The 16,915-nt window shown below is 47.0% G+C and overlaps 1 protein-coding gene across 1 annotated transcript in view; it reads left to right on the top strand.

Moving 5' to 3' along the window:
• Positions 1-16,915, top strand: part of MAP2K4 (mitogen-activated protein kinase kinase 4) — a 63,693-nt gene that overhangs the window by 38,631 nt on the left and 8,147 nt on the right. Inside the window, exons 4-7 of the mRNA XM_054644990.2 lie at positions 8,889-9,008; positions 14,999-15,118; positions 15,868-15,919; positions 16,327-16,454. Of these exons, the coding sequence (XP_054500965.1) occupies positions 8,889-9,008; positions 14,999-15,118; positions 15,868-15,919; positions 16,327-16,454 (420 nt within the window). The remainder of the gene's footprint in view (positions 1-8,888; positions 9,009-14,998; positions 15,119-15,867; positions 15,920-16,326; positions 16,455-16,915) is intronic.

Below are 16,915 nucleotides of genomic sequence, written 5' to 3'. Positions count from 1 at the left end.
TGTCAGCATGTGCCGCGGTGTGGCCTCGCCAGGAGGAGCTGGAATGGAGTGGATGTCCTCTAGGGAATGTTGTGCTCTTGCTGATGTATGATGGAGTGTCTGCTTTGTGCTCACCATGTCAGACTGTCCTGGAGGTGGAAAGCCTAGCAGGTTTCTTGACTGTCCATTTTCTACTTTATGCTACCCCAAAACTCACCTTAGAACCAGGAGCAGCCTCCTCTCCCAGCTGGGCAATAATTGCCTGTCTTGCCACAGCAGTGCTGCTCACTGGGCATCTTTGAGGAGCTGCTTGTCCGTGGAGGAGGGCAGCAGCTGTTCTCTGTCTCTCTGGTCCTTTCCTTTGCTCACTGCAGGTTGCTAATGACATCTATCTTTAACTCTGTTGATGATATTAACTGTAAGTGCTCTTATGGCTCCCAAGAGAAAGCAGAATTGAGCTGTGTAGGAGTCTGTGTTGCTGTCTTTTCCAACTCTCTGTCTTCTTCAGAATATTCCCTGGAATCTGGAGACATTTGCCCCTGCTGGTCTCACATGCCAAGCAGACACATCTCAGCCCCAGCTGCTCTGAATGTAATTCCTACCTGTCTGCAGTGTGTCAGGTTACTGGAGTAACCCTCATCCCTTGATCTTCCCCAGTAAATATTGACTTCCTCACAGTGCTGGGATCACTGCTTAGGTCTCTTGAGTGTTTTTGATCACCATGCAGTGCTGTTTCAAGCTGGATTTGAGTCCCTGAAAGTCTCCAGTGGAGCCAGAGGTTGCCTGTAGCTAAAGGCTGGTTTCTTTCAGGTGCCTTTGGCAGAACTCACAGGTGTAGTTTGCAGGTGATAGGTTGTAAAACATTGGTGTAGTGAAATGATTCCTGGACAGCTCCATCTTCTCAGACTCAGGGTGTGTGACTGGGGTAGCTGTAGTTTTGCTGAGGGTGTGAAGGGGGCACACCCCCAGGGCTGAGGGGCTGTTTCCTGGAGCTCTGCAGTGGCTACAGCCATGTGGAGAGGACTTTGTTGGATTTCCTCACGTCATGGAGAAGCTGTGTCTGCTGGCACAGGGCTTCTCTTGTCCCACACTGTTTGCACAAGGGCTTTTCAGCACCCTAGGAGAGCCTTGCTGAGGGCCTGTGGTGCAGGTACAGCCATGTGGGAAGCAGAAGGCACCAGCTCTGTGTCCTTGAAGCACATGGCTGGAGATGGCACAGTGCAGCGTGTTGAGCTGGCTTTCCCAGGGGATGAGGAGTTGTTCTGGGCTTGGGGCCTCACTTTTAAACAAGTAAATCTGCTTTATTTACAGTGACTAAACTGTGAAATGTTAAAGTTGTGGGCTGCCTCGTGCTACCTTCTTTTCTCTGACCCTGTTTCTTTCAAGCTGTGGAAGAAAGGTTGGAGGGTTTGGGCAACAGCATCATTTGTAAAACAGTAGTGGTAAGCAACTGTTCTGTTTGTCCCAGTGGGGAGAAAACACAAAATTCAGCAAAGGAAGACCTATGGGTGGAACAGTGAGGCCTCCAAGGCAGCAGCAGCAATTCCCCAGACTGGATGGTGCAGTTCTTGGAGATGAGGTTTCAGGATGGGGCTGAGCTTGGGCTAGTGACTAGTTCATCCCACACTCCTCAGATCTTCCTTTCTTAGCCTCCTGATGCTTTTGGGGCAGCCATGGCTGTGCATTAATCTTCTGCTCCTTCTCTGTCTTAATCTGTCCATGCTGGGGACTGTCCCCCTCCTGCTCTCTCTTTATCTCAAACTTTGTGGTCTCTTCACTGTGGAACTGTTGCCTTCAGCCATGTGTTCTCCTTCAGCATAAAGCTCTTCTGAAAGAGAAGTTTGAGAAGGGAAGTTGTGCTTTGTGAAAACGTCTCATTTTAGTGAGGCCTTGGCTATGAGCTCTGTGGCACCTGCAGCTCTGAGGTGTGGCACTGTGCTGGGGGCAGGTGACAGGGTCCCCTTAGAGCTGGATGGTGTCTGATCATTTGGTTGAGCTGCTGTTGTTCCTGTGCTTCCCCAAGAGCAGCACCAGTGCAGCAGGCCAAGCATCCTTGGAAGGACATTCAACACAGGGAAACAGCTTTGTGGAAGCTGCAAGCCAAAAGTTAGCTGTTCTGTACTGCTCACTAGATGCAGAGAAAATTGGTGCAGGGGCCTGTCCCAACTGCTCCTCCATCCTTCTCCACCACTCCCCAAATTTCTGCTACTGTTGCTGCAAACTCCCAGTGCAGTCAGGAAATTCCTACCCCACTTCTGGAAGGGCTGTGTCCTGCTTGCAGCTACCATGACCAGGCTTGTCACCCCATTCTGCCACAGGGAGATTCAAATCCTCCTTGTTCTGCAAGTGTGCAGTTTGAAACACTGCTCATTTCCCCTGGCTGGAGTCTTCCTCTGGCTGAAGGCAGCTCCTGCTGTGCCAGGCCAGCTGGGCACCTCTGGTCACTCATCCTGCTCCCTTCAAAGACTGTGCTATCTTCAAACCCTGTTCCCAGCTCCTTTCTCTTGCTTTTTGTAGCCTGTCCTGCCTTTTCCTTGAAGTTTGCCAAGCTTTCTCCTGCTGGGGAAAGTTCAGTGTCGCAGGGCACACGGGCTCCTGTGCCCCCAGGGCTCCCCCAGCACAGCCTTTTTTCTTACCACTGAAGGAAAACAATTCCTGAGGGCTGAAATATCAGCAAAATAACTTGAGATCTGCAGGTGGAGACACTGTTTTTTTTCATTTTTCCCTGTAAGTCATTTTGGACTATCAGCCCATGCTGATGGTTGTGATTTCTGTCCTGGCAGATGCAATCCTGGTACCTTTAATGAGTCTCCTGGAATGGGCAGGGCTGCCAGGCCCTGGGTGAGTCAGGCTTTTCATCTGTGCTCCAGAGTCAGTAGAAGAGGAGGAAAATGAGCCTGAAATGAGCTTTGATGTGTCACTGGCTAAAACCACTCCAGCAAAGCTTCAGCAGGTGGAGCATGGCAGGGATGATGATGATGATGAGCTCTTGTGCCCTGTCCTGCTCCTCCCTCTCCTTTAGCCTTGGTCATTCTCTGTGAATACTTGTTTTAATTACAAAAAGACATTCTGTACCTCTTTGGGAACAGGCTGGAGTGGGCTGCAGGAGCAGGGACCTGGTCCTCCTGTTGCTGCCACCTGCAATTGTTTGTGCCTTATGCTTTCTGCCATAGAGAGCTGCTTCCTAGAGCTATCAGGAGGAGGGGGAGAGGATGTAGGAAAAAGGGGGATTTGTGTTCAAACCTTTCTCATTTTTGCCCCTAGAAAATGTTGCATTATGTTCTCCTCATCTTCCAAGTTTTTATTTCCAAATAAAAACCAATCCTTTCATTCTTTAGATCACTTCCTTTCAGATCTTCCTGGAGATGCACCTTTTTACTCCAGGTCAACTGCCATCACAGTCTTCCTGTCACTGAAAATACACTTTTCATTTTCTTCAGGATTTTTTTGGCATATGAGGTCAAGACTTTTCCAGGTGAGAAAGAGAACAGCCCAGTTTTGTCCAGTGCCAGACCTGGCTATGCAAAGCAATAAATGCAAGGCCACTTTGTATGTTGAATCCTCACTTTGTCAGGTTTCTCCTCCTGGCTCCTCATTCTCCTAGGAGAAGTCTCTTTTCCTGGCTGATGTGTGTCTGCTGCATCAGCTCTTTGTGATTTTGCCTGGTCAGGCTTCCAGTTCTACCCACTATCCTTTGATTTTGCTTCTGGTTTCTTGTTTTTGTGTTAGTCTGGTTTTCCCCAGTCCATAAGTGACTTGTGACCATTGTCCTGGGCTTCCCACTGTGCAGAGAGCCCTGGTTCCTCCTCAGGATCTGCTCCAATGCTGTCCTGGTATTGTCTGAGAGTCTCCAGAGCATGTGCAATTCTCCAGCCCTTTTTGTATTTGCCTCCAGCATCACCACATGGTGTTGTCCCAGCTGCTCCAGGGACTGTGCCTCTTGTTCTGTGAGGGTACCACAAATTAGAGGCACATGGAGAAGCCCCATTTATTTGGAGGAAATGTTTTCTTGGGAAACTCGCCCAGCTGCTGAGGGTTGTAGTTTCTGGCCTGAGGTTTCCTTCTGGCCCTGGTGATAGTTCACACAAAAAGGATGCTTTAAAAGATCCCTGGAATATGAATTTAAAAAAATAGCCCAAACTGGAATGAAAGCTGGGGAGCATTATTCCAGTTAGAGCAGGATGCTCTGCTTTGCACTGAAATGCTGTACATGGTGTGGGTTCTGTTAGCCAGGGTACTTCACAGTGCCTCTAAAGGCTGGGAAAGCTGCTTGTTTGAAAAGTTCATAAAAGAAATAAGAACACATTTAAAACAGTCAGCCTTTGATGTGTTGGGTGACACAGCAGTGGTGTCCTGAGCATCTGGTGTTCCTGGCAGTGATGTGTCAGCCTCAGGCTCAGGCAGATCTTCACTGGCTCCTCACCTCTTCTGTCCTGCAGCAGGGAACACCTCAGATACCTGGGGTTCACCATCAGCACCTTCTCCCAGTTTTGTTTCAACCAGTTCAGCTGGCTGAGAAATACATCACCAAGAGATGAGTGGAGTGGTTTGTGCTTTGGTTGGCCTTCAGGCTTCTTATTGCTGCCCCATGGAAGCATCTTGCACTTCTTTCTAATGGAATTATTTTTCTGTCAGGAATGGTTACAGCTGGGAGAGTAACCCAGCTGGAGAAGAGGGTGGTTTTGTCCACAGTATTTGATTTTCCCCCACCTCAAAAGAAAGTGATCTTCATCTGTAGGCCAGAATTTTCTGTGTCTTCCAATATCCTCAGCCTGGCTGACTTAGTCCCACTGCAGTATTGCCTAGTCCAGCCTCCTGTTACAGTCAGTGTCTTCAGCCATGGTTGCTGGTTTCCCGTTTTCTCTTTAGTTTAACAATATTTTTGACGTGCTCTACTTCTTCTCTAAACTTTTCCTAAGGAAATCAGAAGATTTTCAAGATCAGTTGGGTAATTGGAAGTGTCAAACCCACGAGCCCGTGAAAGAACCCTGTTTTTCCTGGGGAGGCCATTAAGCCATGGAGCTGTTTCCTGTTCTGAGCACAGTGTCTCTTGCACATCATTTTGGTGGTCAGGGCTTGAGCTCTCATCCACAGCTTCAAACCAGAAGTTCCTGTCTGACTTTCTCAGGTTTTTCCATGGCAGTCTCAGAGCTTAAGAAGTTTGTTAAGTGTGAAATGCCCCTGAGAGCAGAAATGAAACATTTATTTATCTATCCCTCCATGGTCCCTCCATCCTTTCCTGGATGCCTGATAGCCCATAAAGGCCCACCAGAATGATACATTAATATACTTAGCTCCATCCAGGGCCAAATTTCTCTGTTCTTTCCTTGTCCATATGACTTCCAGAGAGAAGTCTTGAGATTTTATTGCCAAACCCTCATTGTAATTCTTCACACAATTGAGTGACACCTTCAGAATTTTCTGTTTCAGTCATTTGTTTAGGTCTGCTGGCTGAGAGTTGGGCAAACCAGTGTTCCCAGTCCTGCTGGAAGGGCAGCTGGGGAGGGAGTGGATGAGTAAGATCTGGAAAGGAACGGTGAGAGAGAGTTAGAGCCTCATCACAGGAGGAGTGAAGCTGGTTGTGATCTACTTCAGTCAGCATTAAATGTATTTCAGATGGGGAGATAAATATTCCCATTTTAGCAGTGACTGGGCAAACCCTCTTTTTGTCGGGGTTTGTTGTCCCCAAATCCCTGCCATCCCATGGAAGGACACTTCTCCCATGGCACTGCCAGGCACTGCTGTGCTGAGCTTTCAGCTGAGGATGAGATGAGCTCCATGCTCAGGGCAGTTCTGGTTTCTCTCACAGCTCAAGGAGTTGAGTTTCAGTTTGGTGTTTACAGCTTTTTTTTTTCCCTTTTTTTTTTAAGATATTTTTTCAACCAGTCACTTCATGCTGCACCTGAGCCTTTCTGTGTGCATATTGGGCTGGACGATGTCTCTTCTGTTTTGGGTCAAGTTTCTGGAATCTCACTGGTTTTAGGTTTCAGGGTGGCACAATCCACAGCACAGACTGTGCTTTTGCTGTTGATGCTACTCAGAGCATGGCTTCTTCTTCCTGGTGTTGAAAGGCTTTGTCCTAACCTGTGCTTGAATAAAAAGGGCTGGAGAATTTCTCCTAAGAGGATTTGATACACTTTAAATAGGAGGCCAACAAGGAATTGTTGAAAAGGAGACTCCATAAGCTTCTACTACAAATCCCCCTTTTTCTGTCTGTGGCTTGTTTGGCTGTGGGGTCACTTAGCAGTGACTTAGCAGTGGCTGCCAGGAAGGTGACTGGGCTGAGATCTGTAAGGCCTGAGGTGAAGTCAGCCCCTGTCCATCGCTGTCTGAAATGCTGCCCTCAAGCAGCTGCCTTACCCTGTGTCTTCCTTCCCTGCCATGTCCCCTGCTCTTGGGGACTGTGCCTGTGGGAGCTGCTGCAGAGCTTTGCACCATGCCTGGGGTTTAGGAAGCAGGCTGTCTCATGGCTCAGGTGCTGCTGGGTACTGGCTGCTGTTGACTCTCCTCTCTCCCCTGTTCTGCTGCTGAGCTGGGGGTACTGGGCTGCAGCAGCTCCCTGGCACACTCAGCTGAGCAGAGCCACCCCGTGCAGCCTGGGCTGACCCTGTCTGTGTGCTGTACTGCGTGCTGCTCCTCAGACTTCTCCTTTCTCTTGACTTTGCCAGTCTCCAGCTCTGCTGTCTGACACCTCTCAATCTTCCATCACAGCATTCCTCTCACTCCCTGCAGCAGTATTTGTTGTAGTGTCCACATTGGCTTCTCAAGCTGTCCTCTGCCCTGTAGCTGACCCACTGTCTGTGCTCTGGGTGCTTTGCCAGCCCTTTCTTGATGGGGATCTCATGTTTGAGGAGTGTTTGAGTTTGGTGTTCTGGGGTGCCATTAAAATCACCTCCACCATAGTGTGTACTTCACATGGTTTGCAGTGCTGGAGAAGTAACAGCAGAGGAGCAATGTCAGAGGTGGGAGGAGATGCTTTCAGGAGAAGAGGTGGAATTTGAGGAGAATGCTATGAGATTGGCTGTGACAGGATTGTGCAGGTGCAAGGGGATTGCAGAGCAGGGCTGGGACAACTCTCAGATGACCAGGAAAGAGGCTTTTTGGAGACAGACATGGAGTGGGTCCAGAGGGAGAACACAAGTTACAATATGGAGAAAAGCTCCTGGTTCCTCACCAGAGATGACCCACACATTTTCAGTGTGGGTCATGTCTCAGTGAGAAGCTGAGCTATTGGTCATAGGTCTTACCATGGTGGCTTTGGCATCCATCACCTTCTATGGAGGTCAGAGCAGTGGCATTTCCATTTCAGTGCTGCTGGTGTGTCACTTGGAGAGAGACATTTCTTTCTGCTTGGCCTTCAGCCTCTGGGGGGATTGCAGAGCTTTGTACAGTGAGGGCACAAGAGCAGGGAACAGCCCGTGGCTGCCTGAGCTTGTGTGACACAGACCTGAACCAGTGACCTGGAGGTGAAGTGCTTTAGGTCCATTCCTGGCCCGTTCTTGCTCTGTTGGTGGCACAGAACCCCACGTGCTCAGCACATCATGGATATTATGGACTGTGGGTGCTGGACAAGTCTCCTGACAGGTCCCCAAGAACTCTAGAATTCACAGGGTGGGAAAATGGCAATATAAACATATTATTTACTGGTCTAGACCAAACTAGAGGTGCTAGAACATTAACAACAAGTGGTTAAATACCAAAATACCAGGATACACTACAGGTAAGGAAAATTACAGTGTTGATACTGTCCTTGTTTTGTATGGATCATCACAAAATAAGTCCTAAAGTACATAAGGGTGCACTGTTTCACATGTGGTGCTATATAAATGACCAACCTTTAAAGTACCTTCATTCACCTGGCCTGGGCTGGCTGTTGTGTGTGGTCCTGATGCCACCAGCAGTTGCCCACAGGGCCATAGTGTTGGTGAAGTGCTATATCTTGCAGATTTTTTCCACAAGCTTGAATAATTTTTCTTTCTTGGGTAGCCATGTAGTTTTTGTCCCTGAGGATGGTCCTGGCTACCTCTGTTGCTTTGGACTTCTTGCCAGATATTTTTTCTTGGTTTTTTTAATGGTTTTTCAACATGAGTCACAGCTTCAGGATCACGATTTCCTCACTTGTGATTCAGAGAAAGTATTAATTAGTGCAAGATGTTAAATATATCTGTAAAATCACATGAAAAACTGTATGGTCACCTCCATCCTTCATTTAACCAATTTCATGTTTGAAAATGGACAGTTTTCTGTTTTCAAATGTGCATTGTTCTTTCAAGCCCAAATGAAACTTTTCATAATATATAGTGTATATATAAAGTATAGTGTGTGTATATATATATATATATATATATATATCTTGATGTTCCCTCAGCCAGTGCTAGGTAAAGGGTGTTGGTTTTATGAGAAGAGCTCACAGGACTGCTGCCGTCATTAACATTACCAGAGAAATGTGTTCCTGGGTTATGTGGCAGTCCCTTCTCCCCAGCCATGGAGGAGGCTGTGGAAGGAGCTTTTTTGGCTTCTTAGACATTTCAAACATAATGTTCCTTGGTTAAATTTCAAACCAGTCTTCAAGCCCCTTCCAACACGGCTAAGAGCTGTGTGGGAATTTGTTTTGAAATGAAAGCCTGGATGGGGTATTTTGCTGTAGTTTTCAATGACATTTGAGCTCTTTAATTTCTTCCTGACATTTCATCTGAAAGTGTTGATGCTTACGTGAGGACTGAGGGCTTTACAGTCTGATTAAACAGCTTTAGAAGTGTTCAGTTACATTTCTTATTTGGGAGCACTGCTTGATTCTCCACAGTGTTTTTGAACATGCTTGGCTTTGGGATCCTGGTCTCCAGCAGCAGGGCTGAGGATGCAGTAATGGCATGGAAGTGATGAAGTCTCTGCCACTCTTCCTCTTTCAGAGAATTCGGTCGACAGTGGATGAGAAGGAGCAGAAGCAGCTTCTGATGGACCTGGATGTGGTGATGAGAAGCAGTGACTGCCCGTACATTGTTCAGTTTTATGGCGCGCTCTTCAGAGAGGTGGGCACCCCAAACTTGCTTCACTTGTAGCAGAGTTTGGGTTTTACCTTATTTTTTTTTCCTTTTTGTCATGTTAAATTCGTACTAAGGAGGAGAAAATTGATTTAAATTAGGTTTCTTGGTTCTCCACTTTTACTCAGGGGTGTTTAGCCAGGAGACCCAGGTATCTGGGCACTTCTGAGCAAGCATTTGGTGCCTTTGCAGCAGGAGTTTTGGAGAAGATGAATGTTGAAACCTGACTGCTGCCTCTCCTTCCTACAGTATCTCCTCTGCAGGCTTGGATTATCCCTGCTCCTGCAATTGCTTTGTTATTGAAACTGCCACAGTGTAGGGGGACAGACATGGAGCCCTTGCCTGTTTTCCATTACTTCAGCACAAATCCAGTCCCTCTCCTCAAGGGAAAGAGGAAAACAGAGACCTAAGGGCTGCAGGTGGTCTTTGGGGATTATCAGGCATAGCAGCCTGTGCAGTCTTGTGGGGTTTTACTGGAAAACATTAGAGACAGGTCAGTGTTGTAGGTAAAACCCAAAACTGTGTGTGAATATTTTAATTCCTGCTTCTGGAGAGTCTGCCTCTGTAATTTTGCCAGATCACTCCTCTGGCTTTAAATCTCATTCTCAAAAATAGGCATAATAATCCTTCCTTTTCCCATGCTCTGCTTTTTCTGTTCTTTTTGGACACAGAGCCATTTTGGGTCAGCAGGCATTGTCCATGCTCACACAGTACAAGCTCCTGCCATGTGTGGAGCCTCAGCTTGGCTGGAAATTCCCAACTTTGCTGAGATGAAGGTGACAAGGCTGTCAGCTGGTGTGAGGAAAGGTCTGTGGACAAAACAGTGTCTTAGCAGATGCTGATGAGCAACATGCTCAGAGCTCTGCAAACTCTCACCTCCCTTCAGCTCTGGCCACATCCCAGGGTGTAAATGTAAATACATAAACAACATAAAAACTTACTGTAATCAGCACTCAGATGGCAGCTTGGCTGCATTCTTTGTCATGTCCAAATTCTCATCATCCTGCAGCCAGGCAGGGCTCCTTGCCTGCTCTGTCTGGGAAAGGTTTCATTGGCATTTCCCCTTCAACATAAGGGGTGTTTGCTTCAGAGATGAATGCCTTCCCCTCTCCTTGGTCCCCACTGCCTAGGGATGCTCCAAGTCACCTTCTTCAGGGGTACCCAGGCTGAGCTGGGTGGCTTCCATAAAGTTTTCTGTCTTGTCTCATTAATTATTTGTTCCAATATTAATATTGGATAATAAAATATCTTAATATTTTAAAGATAGCAAAGTATGACGCCAGAGAAGCACAGGAAGGGAAAAAAGGAATTTCATCAGGATGTTTGGATCTGTCTCACCCCCCAGTCTGTTTATCAGATCTGTTCTCAAATAACTGTGAAAGATCCAGGTCACTGCTGCACCATCCCCTGAGGTGTAAGAGCTCATGGGACATTGGTAAAGACCAAAACTCTCTCAGGAAATCTGCAGCAAACTATATAAAACAAAGCTCTTTGTTCCAGCATTTCAAGGTGAAAAGTAAGGAAATCCTTTTGGGGTTACCTGCTCTGAGCTGGGATTCAGCTGTAGATGGAGCAACCAATGAGAAATCTTCTTTGCCTGCTCCTAAAAGGTGACAGACTTCACGTGAGCCTCTTTACAGGAATTTAAGAGGCTGAATAGGCAGCTTGTGCAGTCAGAGGGTTGGCAGGATCCAGGCAGCTCCAGGAGAAGCAGCAGGGCAGCTGGCACAAAGGGAAGGCAGGCAGCCTTCCACAACAGGCAGTGTTTGATGGGGAGAAGCAGATCTAAGCTCTGGGATCCTGACAGTTTGGGAATACTAAACCAAAAATTGGATAAAGTTATGCAAGGTCTTACTTTTGTAGCCAGACAAATGTCCCAGCTTGCAGTCAGGGAAGTAGCTGTGAACACAAGTTCCTGTGGCAGCCTCTGTGAATACCAGCAGTTTGATTTGGAAAGGCAGGAAATACTACACACAAATTTCTGTACTTGTATTTTCTCTTGCTTGTTCCACATTTTGTGACAGGGAGAGTCTTCTCTGGGTCCTGCTTGTCCCTCAGCTGGCAGCACCTGAACCTTCATCACTTGCTGCCTGTTCTTCAGTCAGGAGGGACATTTCTGTCACTGTATGTCTGTGTGTAACAGTGCAACAAGCACAGGTTGATTGTCAGGTGCAGGACTTGGCTTCAGCTCATTCTCACCCATTAGAAGAGATTAAATTGCCTGGTCAATGAAACAAGAACAAAGCTGAAAAAGTAAAAGACAGTGTTTCAGTCTATGCATGGAATCAGGGGCTTCAGTGCACCATGGCTGGCTTTTTGGGCTACCAGCTCATGTCCAGTTTTTCATCCACCAGTATCTCCCAGCCCTTCTCCTCAGGGCTGCTCTAAATCCCATCATCGTTATACTGGTGAGTGCCTTCAGCCAAGTGCAGGATCTTGCACTCACTGAGCTTTGTGGGTTTCCCCTGGCCCCCGGAGACCAGCTGGTTTTTCCATACTGCACCCAGGGGAGCCCAGAGTCCTGCTAGTGCACACAGAGCTGCCCACATCAGCCATCAGAGATCTGAGTGAAGAGTATCTTGTGCTCATGTGTTTCCTCTCAAGGCTGTACTTGATAGATGGGGGGAGAAAAAATAAAAAAGTTGGTTGACAGGGGTTCTGCAAGCATTTCACTTGAGTCTCTCCTTGTGAGAAGAGAGGAGCTGTGGGCTGAGCCCACTGGGACCCCCGAGACACCCCTGAGCATTGCTGTTTTAAGAGGTTTTTAGGTCTGAGGAAAAAAAAAGTCTTATTTTTTTGCCTGTCTGCTACAAGCTTTACAGCTGCTCTGGTTTGAAACAGTACCTGTAAAGCTGGGAATGTTTGGGTAGTTACCATGACCACACTAGTGGCTCTTGGGAGTACCTGTTCTGATTGTGCTTCTTTTTAAGAGAGGAAGAGGAAAGAAGCCTTACCTGACTTGGAATCTCAGGAGTGACTCCTACATAGTGCAAGTGTAGTTGAGCCAAGTTTAAACCAATAAGTTCAATACTTGATAAAATTATTCAATGAAAAATTCATTGCAAGTTGCAGAACGTGCTTAGGAAGCTGGGTAAATCAGCCCATGGGGAGCTTCTGCTGGCAGGGGAGAGGAGCTGGGATGGATGTGTTGGTAGCACAGTGCTGGGCTGGTGTGAATTGCTGACACAGCCTTGCTCAGTTTGATCTCTTTGCTGTTGATGCACCTCACTCTGTTTTTATGGAAATCCTTGCCTGTGCTGCCATTCCTCAGCACATCTGTCCCCATCGTCAGTCCCTGGTCTGTAGGAAAAGTGTCCTGTGTGCCATGTCAATATGTGATGGTGGTGATGGTGACATTTGTCAGTCTCTGTCACTGGTGTAGCTGCATGAAGAGCTGGCTGTCCCTGCAGTGAGCAGATGTGATAAACCTTCAGTGTTTATACAGAGTGGTGGGTGTTGGCAGGCACCCCTGAGGTCACTGTTTCCAACCCCCGTGATCAACTGGGGCCACTTGACCAGGATTGTGCCCAAAAAGCCTTTGAATCTCTCCAGGGCCAGAGTCTCCACAGTCTCCTGGGGCAGCCTGTGCCAGTGATTAATCCCCCTCACAAAAAGTGTTTCCTCATGCTCAGAGAGAACCTCCTATGTGTCCTGCTCGTGTTGCTCAGCACCACTGAGCAAACCTGGCTCCATCCCCTGTGCAGTTTCCCTTTAGGTTGATGAGGTTCCCCTGAACCTTCTCCAGGCTGAGCAGTCCTGGCTTTATCAGCCTTTCTCATGGGGAGGATGCTCCTCAGTCACCTTAGCTGCCCTTTGCTGGAGTCTCTCTGCACTGGGAGCCCAGCACTGGTCACAGCACTCCAGGTGTGCCTCACCATTGCTGGACTGAGGGGAAGGGAAGGATCACCTCCCTCCACCTGCTGGTGATGCTTTGCCTCATCAGCCCTGCAAAGATGCATTGTAGGCTCATGTTCAGTTTAACATCCACCTGGAGCCACAGGTCCTTTCCAGGTGAGCTCCTCTCCAGGTGGGTGACATCCTTGTGACACCTGCTCCCTTGTCAATGGGAATTCTCTGCATTGAGAAGCTGAAGCATCTCCAGTCCTTTTATGTCTGTCCTGGACAGAGATATTTTGAATTAAATGCACAGAGTGTTCCTGGACATTTTTTGGAATGCCTACAAGATGTGCATTAGCACCTGGTAATCTTATACCCAGTAAGGACTAAGATACATTCTTTGGAAGAGTAGCTCTAACAGGAAGAGAAAATTAAAGCACTTCTTTTGTCATTTTATGATCAGAAATCAACCTGACTTAAGAGGCACAATGTAAAGTGAAGCTCCCATTAGGGTGGTTTTGTCCTCCCAGTTCACAATGGAGCAGGACTTACCCATGTCCATCAGCACTTGTTGGTATTTGGTCAGGAGACAGCTGAGTCCCCAGCCAGTCTTCCTTTTTTCTTCCTGTTAAAATTCACCAATTTGCCAACAGATAAGGCTCTCCAAGTCCCAGGAAGAGGTAGCCGGTAGAGTTTTGGGTCTTGCCACCAGCCTTAAGTTGTTATCTTTTTCCATTGATCTTGCTGACATGAATTAATGTAGGGCAGGTAGGTTTTTATATTACCAGATCAATAAATGCCCTCATTCAGGAGTTCTGTATGGCATCTACTTCAGGACACCAGTAAAAAAAGTCTTTCCTTGAGTGCTTTTGATCATAAAAGGGATTTTTTAATGCTTAAAAGTTACCATTGGATAGAAATTTGTTGTACTTCTTTGGGGTTTCAGTACCATACCCATCCCAACCTGTGATGCAGAGTGCATGTGAACCCTTGGTTCTGATGATGGCTCTGCTCAATGTTGTTCACTTGGTTTGTTTTACTGTCCAAACAGTTTTACTGTTGTAACCTGGGCAATGGAAGCCACTCCCAGTCCTGGTGCAGCTGGACATAAATACAAGGCTGCAGTGGTCAGTGGTGTCCTGGCTCTCTGGAGCCACTGCAGTGCCCCACAGCCTCAGTACAATAGCCCAGCAATATAGCCCTGTCACAATTGTTTTATGAATCTGATCAAAACAGAAGCAGTTTTTGAATGATCCTGTGGCCAGTAGAGGCAGTCCATGAGAGAGAGGCTGCTCTCACTACAGACAGCTCATAAGCTCTGGTGGGCTTCCAGTCTCACTTGATTTACACACATCACTGCCACTGGAGCCACGTTGCTTGTCCTGAGCCACTCTCCACTGAATGCAAGTGCTTCATCTGCACTTTGCCTTTGTTGCTAATGCAGAAAAGAGAAATTTTCTACATGTACTGCCCAATTTCATTTCTATAGTTTAAATCTGAGCAGTTCCTTAGCCAGCTTCCTCCATAGCTAACGTGTGCTCTGTAGCAGTCCTGGTTCACCTTTTTCCAGGTCCCCTGAGGTGTGCTGGTCATGCCCTCATCCTGCTGTGCTGCTCTGGCCTCTTTCAGTGATGTCCCTGCTTCCATGCCTGTCACAACACTTACTCCATCTTCTGCTTTTTTTTGGGTACAATAAGAGTTTTCTGGGCCCAGGTTTGTAGCAGCCCTTGAGTGGATGGCATCAGCTCCTGCTCTGCCTTGAGCTGCTGTGAAAAGCTGATGCCAAATGAGCAGGGTAAGCTGGAGCTGCCCAAAGTCTTCTTCCTCAGCCACACAGCCCTTCCTAGGAAAGCAGCTCCCCTCTTCTGGGTGTTCCCCTGTGCCTGCAGCCTTCTGGAGAGCAAAACACTCTGTGAGGCTTGGATTCACCTGGGTTCAGGCATCTAAACTGTAATATCAGGTGTGAGCTGGGCATGTAAATGCCTCTGCTGTGAATCATTGCTAAAACTAGTCAAGCTGAATTCTATCCTTTCTATAGAATGCATGTTGCTGTTTATGTATTCCATAAGATTCAGTGGATCTCTGTATGCTCTCTGGATTTGTATTTCTCTTTTTTATCTCACATTCTTTTCTCTTTCCAGGGTGACTGTTGGATCTGTATGGAGCTCATGTCTACCTCGTTTGATAAGTTTTACAAATATGTATATAGTGTATTAGATGATGTTATTCCAGAAGAAATCTTAGGCAAAATCACTTTAGCTGTGAGTATTTTGTTAAGCCTTTTTGTTGAAGATAATTGAAAAGTTCAGATCCTTGTTTAGATCCCACTCCATGTGAAAAGCTGGTTGGTCTGTGGAGCAGAATTGCTGCTGCTGTTTGCACCACACTGGGAATGGTTCTTCAGGGTGCTCATGACTTTTCCCCAGTATGTTGCATGGTGTAAACAGAGCTCCTGGGGTCAGTAATCAGTTCATAAACAGACCCCAGGACCATCTTCCTGCTCTGTCTGCTTGAATGTGAGCACCAGCAGCACAGGCACCAGCCCAGAGCAGAGAAGCTTTGGCAGTCTTGTGCAAAGGCTCCCAAAAGCATTGGAGAACCTGGCTGATGTTTTCTGATATAACCTGGAAGTTCTGGTCTAATGAAAAGTCAGGTAATTGAAAAAGTTGTGACCTGTTGAAAAAAATAAAGCATAGGGCTTGAAATAAATTATTGCTGAGGATAATTAACATCAGAGATTGTTCTGGCTCCACCTCTGGCTCCCCTCTCCTAGAGTGGGATCTTTGCAGGTCACAGGGGATGTGTGTTCACTTAAGCCCATACTCTCCCTTATATCACCTTCTGTTTGCAGAAAAGGTTCAGAGAAAAATGTTTTATTACTTGGCATATTACAGCATTGATATCTCAATGTATTAAATGCTTTTTACCTCTGTTCTTGGAGTTTCAAAAATGTAATAATCATAGGATTCTTACGGCATCTGCTTATTTTCCATCTCTTTTTCTTTCCTAGACTGTGAAAGCACTAAACCACTTAAAAGAAAACTTGAAAATCATTCACAGAGGTGAGTTCTTCATGTCTTTTTTTTAACTTCATATCTTTTCTTCTTGTCTGTTAAAAGAATTGCAAGAATTGTTAGTGGCCTTTGGTTCACTCAAGTGTAAGCGCAGCACCTCTACCACTGTGAGTCTGAGTGCAGGTTTTGAACAAGTGTCCCAGTGCCTGTCCTGTTGCCCCTTCATGTGCTTTTTCCATGTAAGTGTGATTTCAGGGTGGCTGGGCATCTGCTGCTGCCTTTGGGCACGTGGCACCTCCGGGGCTGGCTCCATCCCCTTGTGCTCCCATGCAGGATCCAGTACCAAGGGTGACGGCGACAGCGCGGCCCTGCCGCCCTCCATCCCCTGCAGCTGCTCTGCTTGAAATCAAAACCTCCAGCCGTGACTTACTGCTTTAAATTTGTTCCCCCTGCAGACATCAAACCTTCCAATATTCTTCTGGACAGAAATGGGAATATTAAACTCTGTGACTTTGGCATTAGCGGACAGCTCGTGGACTCCATTGCCAAAACGCGGGATGCAGGGTGCCGGCCGTACATGGCGGTGAGTGGGGCGGGCTCTGGGGGATCCCACCCTGGAGGAGTGACAGAGATGAGAGATCTCTGAAGCCAGGGTGTGGAACTTGGGGTTTATTGCAAAGGGCCAAGGGCAGGGCCCTGCTGGGAGCTGCAGCCACAGCTCGGACAAGGAAAGAGAGAGGCAAAGAGAGAGAAGGCAAGAGCGTGGTAGAGGGGATGAGAGAGCAGCGTTCCTGTTCCAATACAATAAATCTTCTTCTGTGCTGAATATTCTAATTCTCACTAACCATTCTAGTACAAGATACAAATCCTATAGCATTTCCATACAGCCTATAAGAATCATTACATTACCATACTGTGTTATCCTAAAAAGCCCTAAAAACTACTCTTTGGACCCCTTATGCTAAGCCAAAAAACTACTCTTTGGAAACCCTAAAAACTAATCTTTGGAGTAGTTTTAAACCCTAGAAACTCCTCTTTGGGCCC

The sequence above is a fragment of the Agelaius phoeniceus genome, chromosome 19 (assembly GCF_051311805.1).
Source record: "Agelaius phoeniceus isolate bAgePho1 chromosome 19, bAgePho1.hap1, whole genome shotgun sequence".
Classification (NCBI taxonomy): domain Eukaryota; kingdom Metazoa; phylum Chordata; class Aves; order Passeriformes; family Icteridae; genus Agelaius; species Agelaius phoeniceus.
This window is presented reverse-complemented; position numbering and strand designations above follow the sequence as displayed.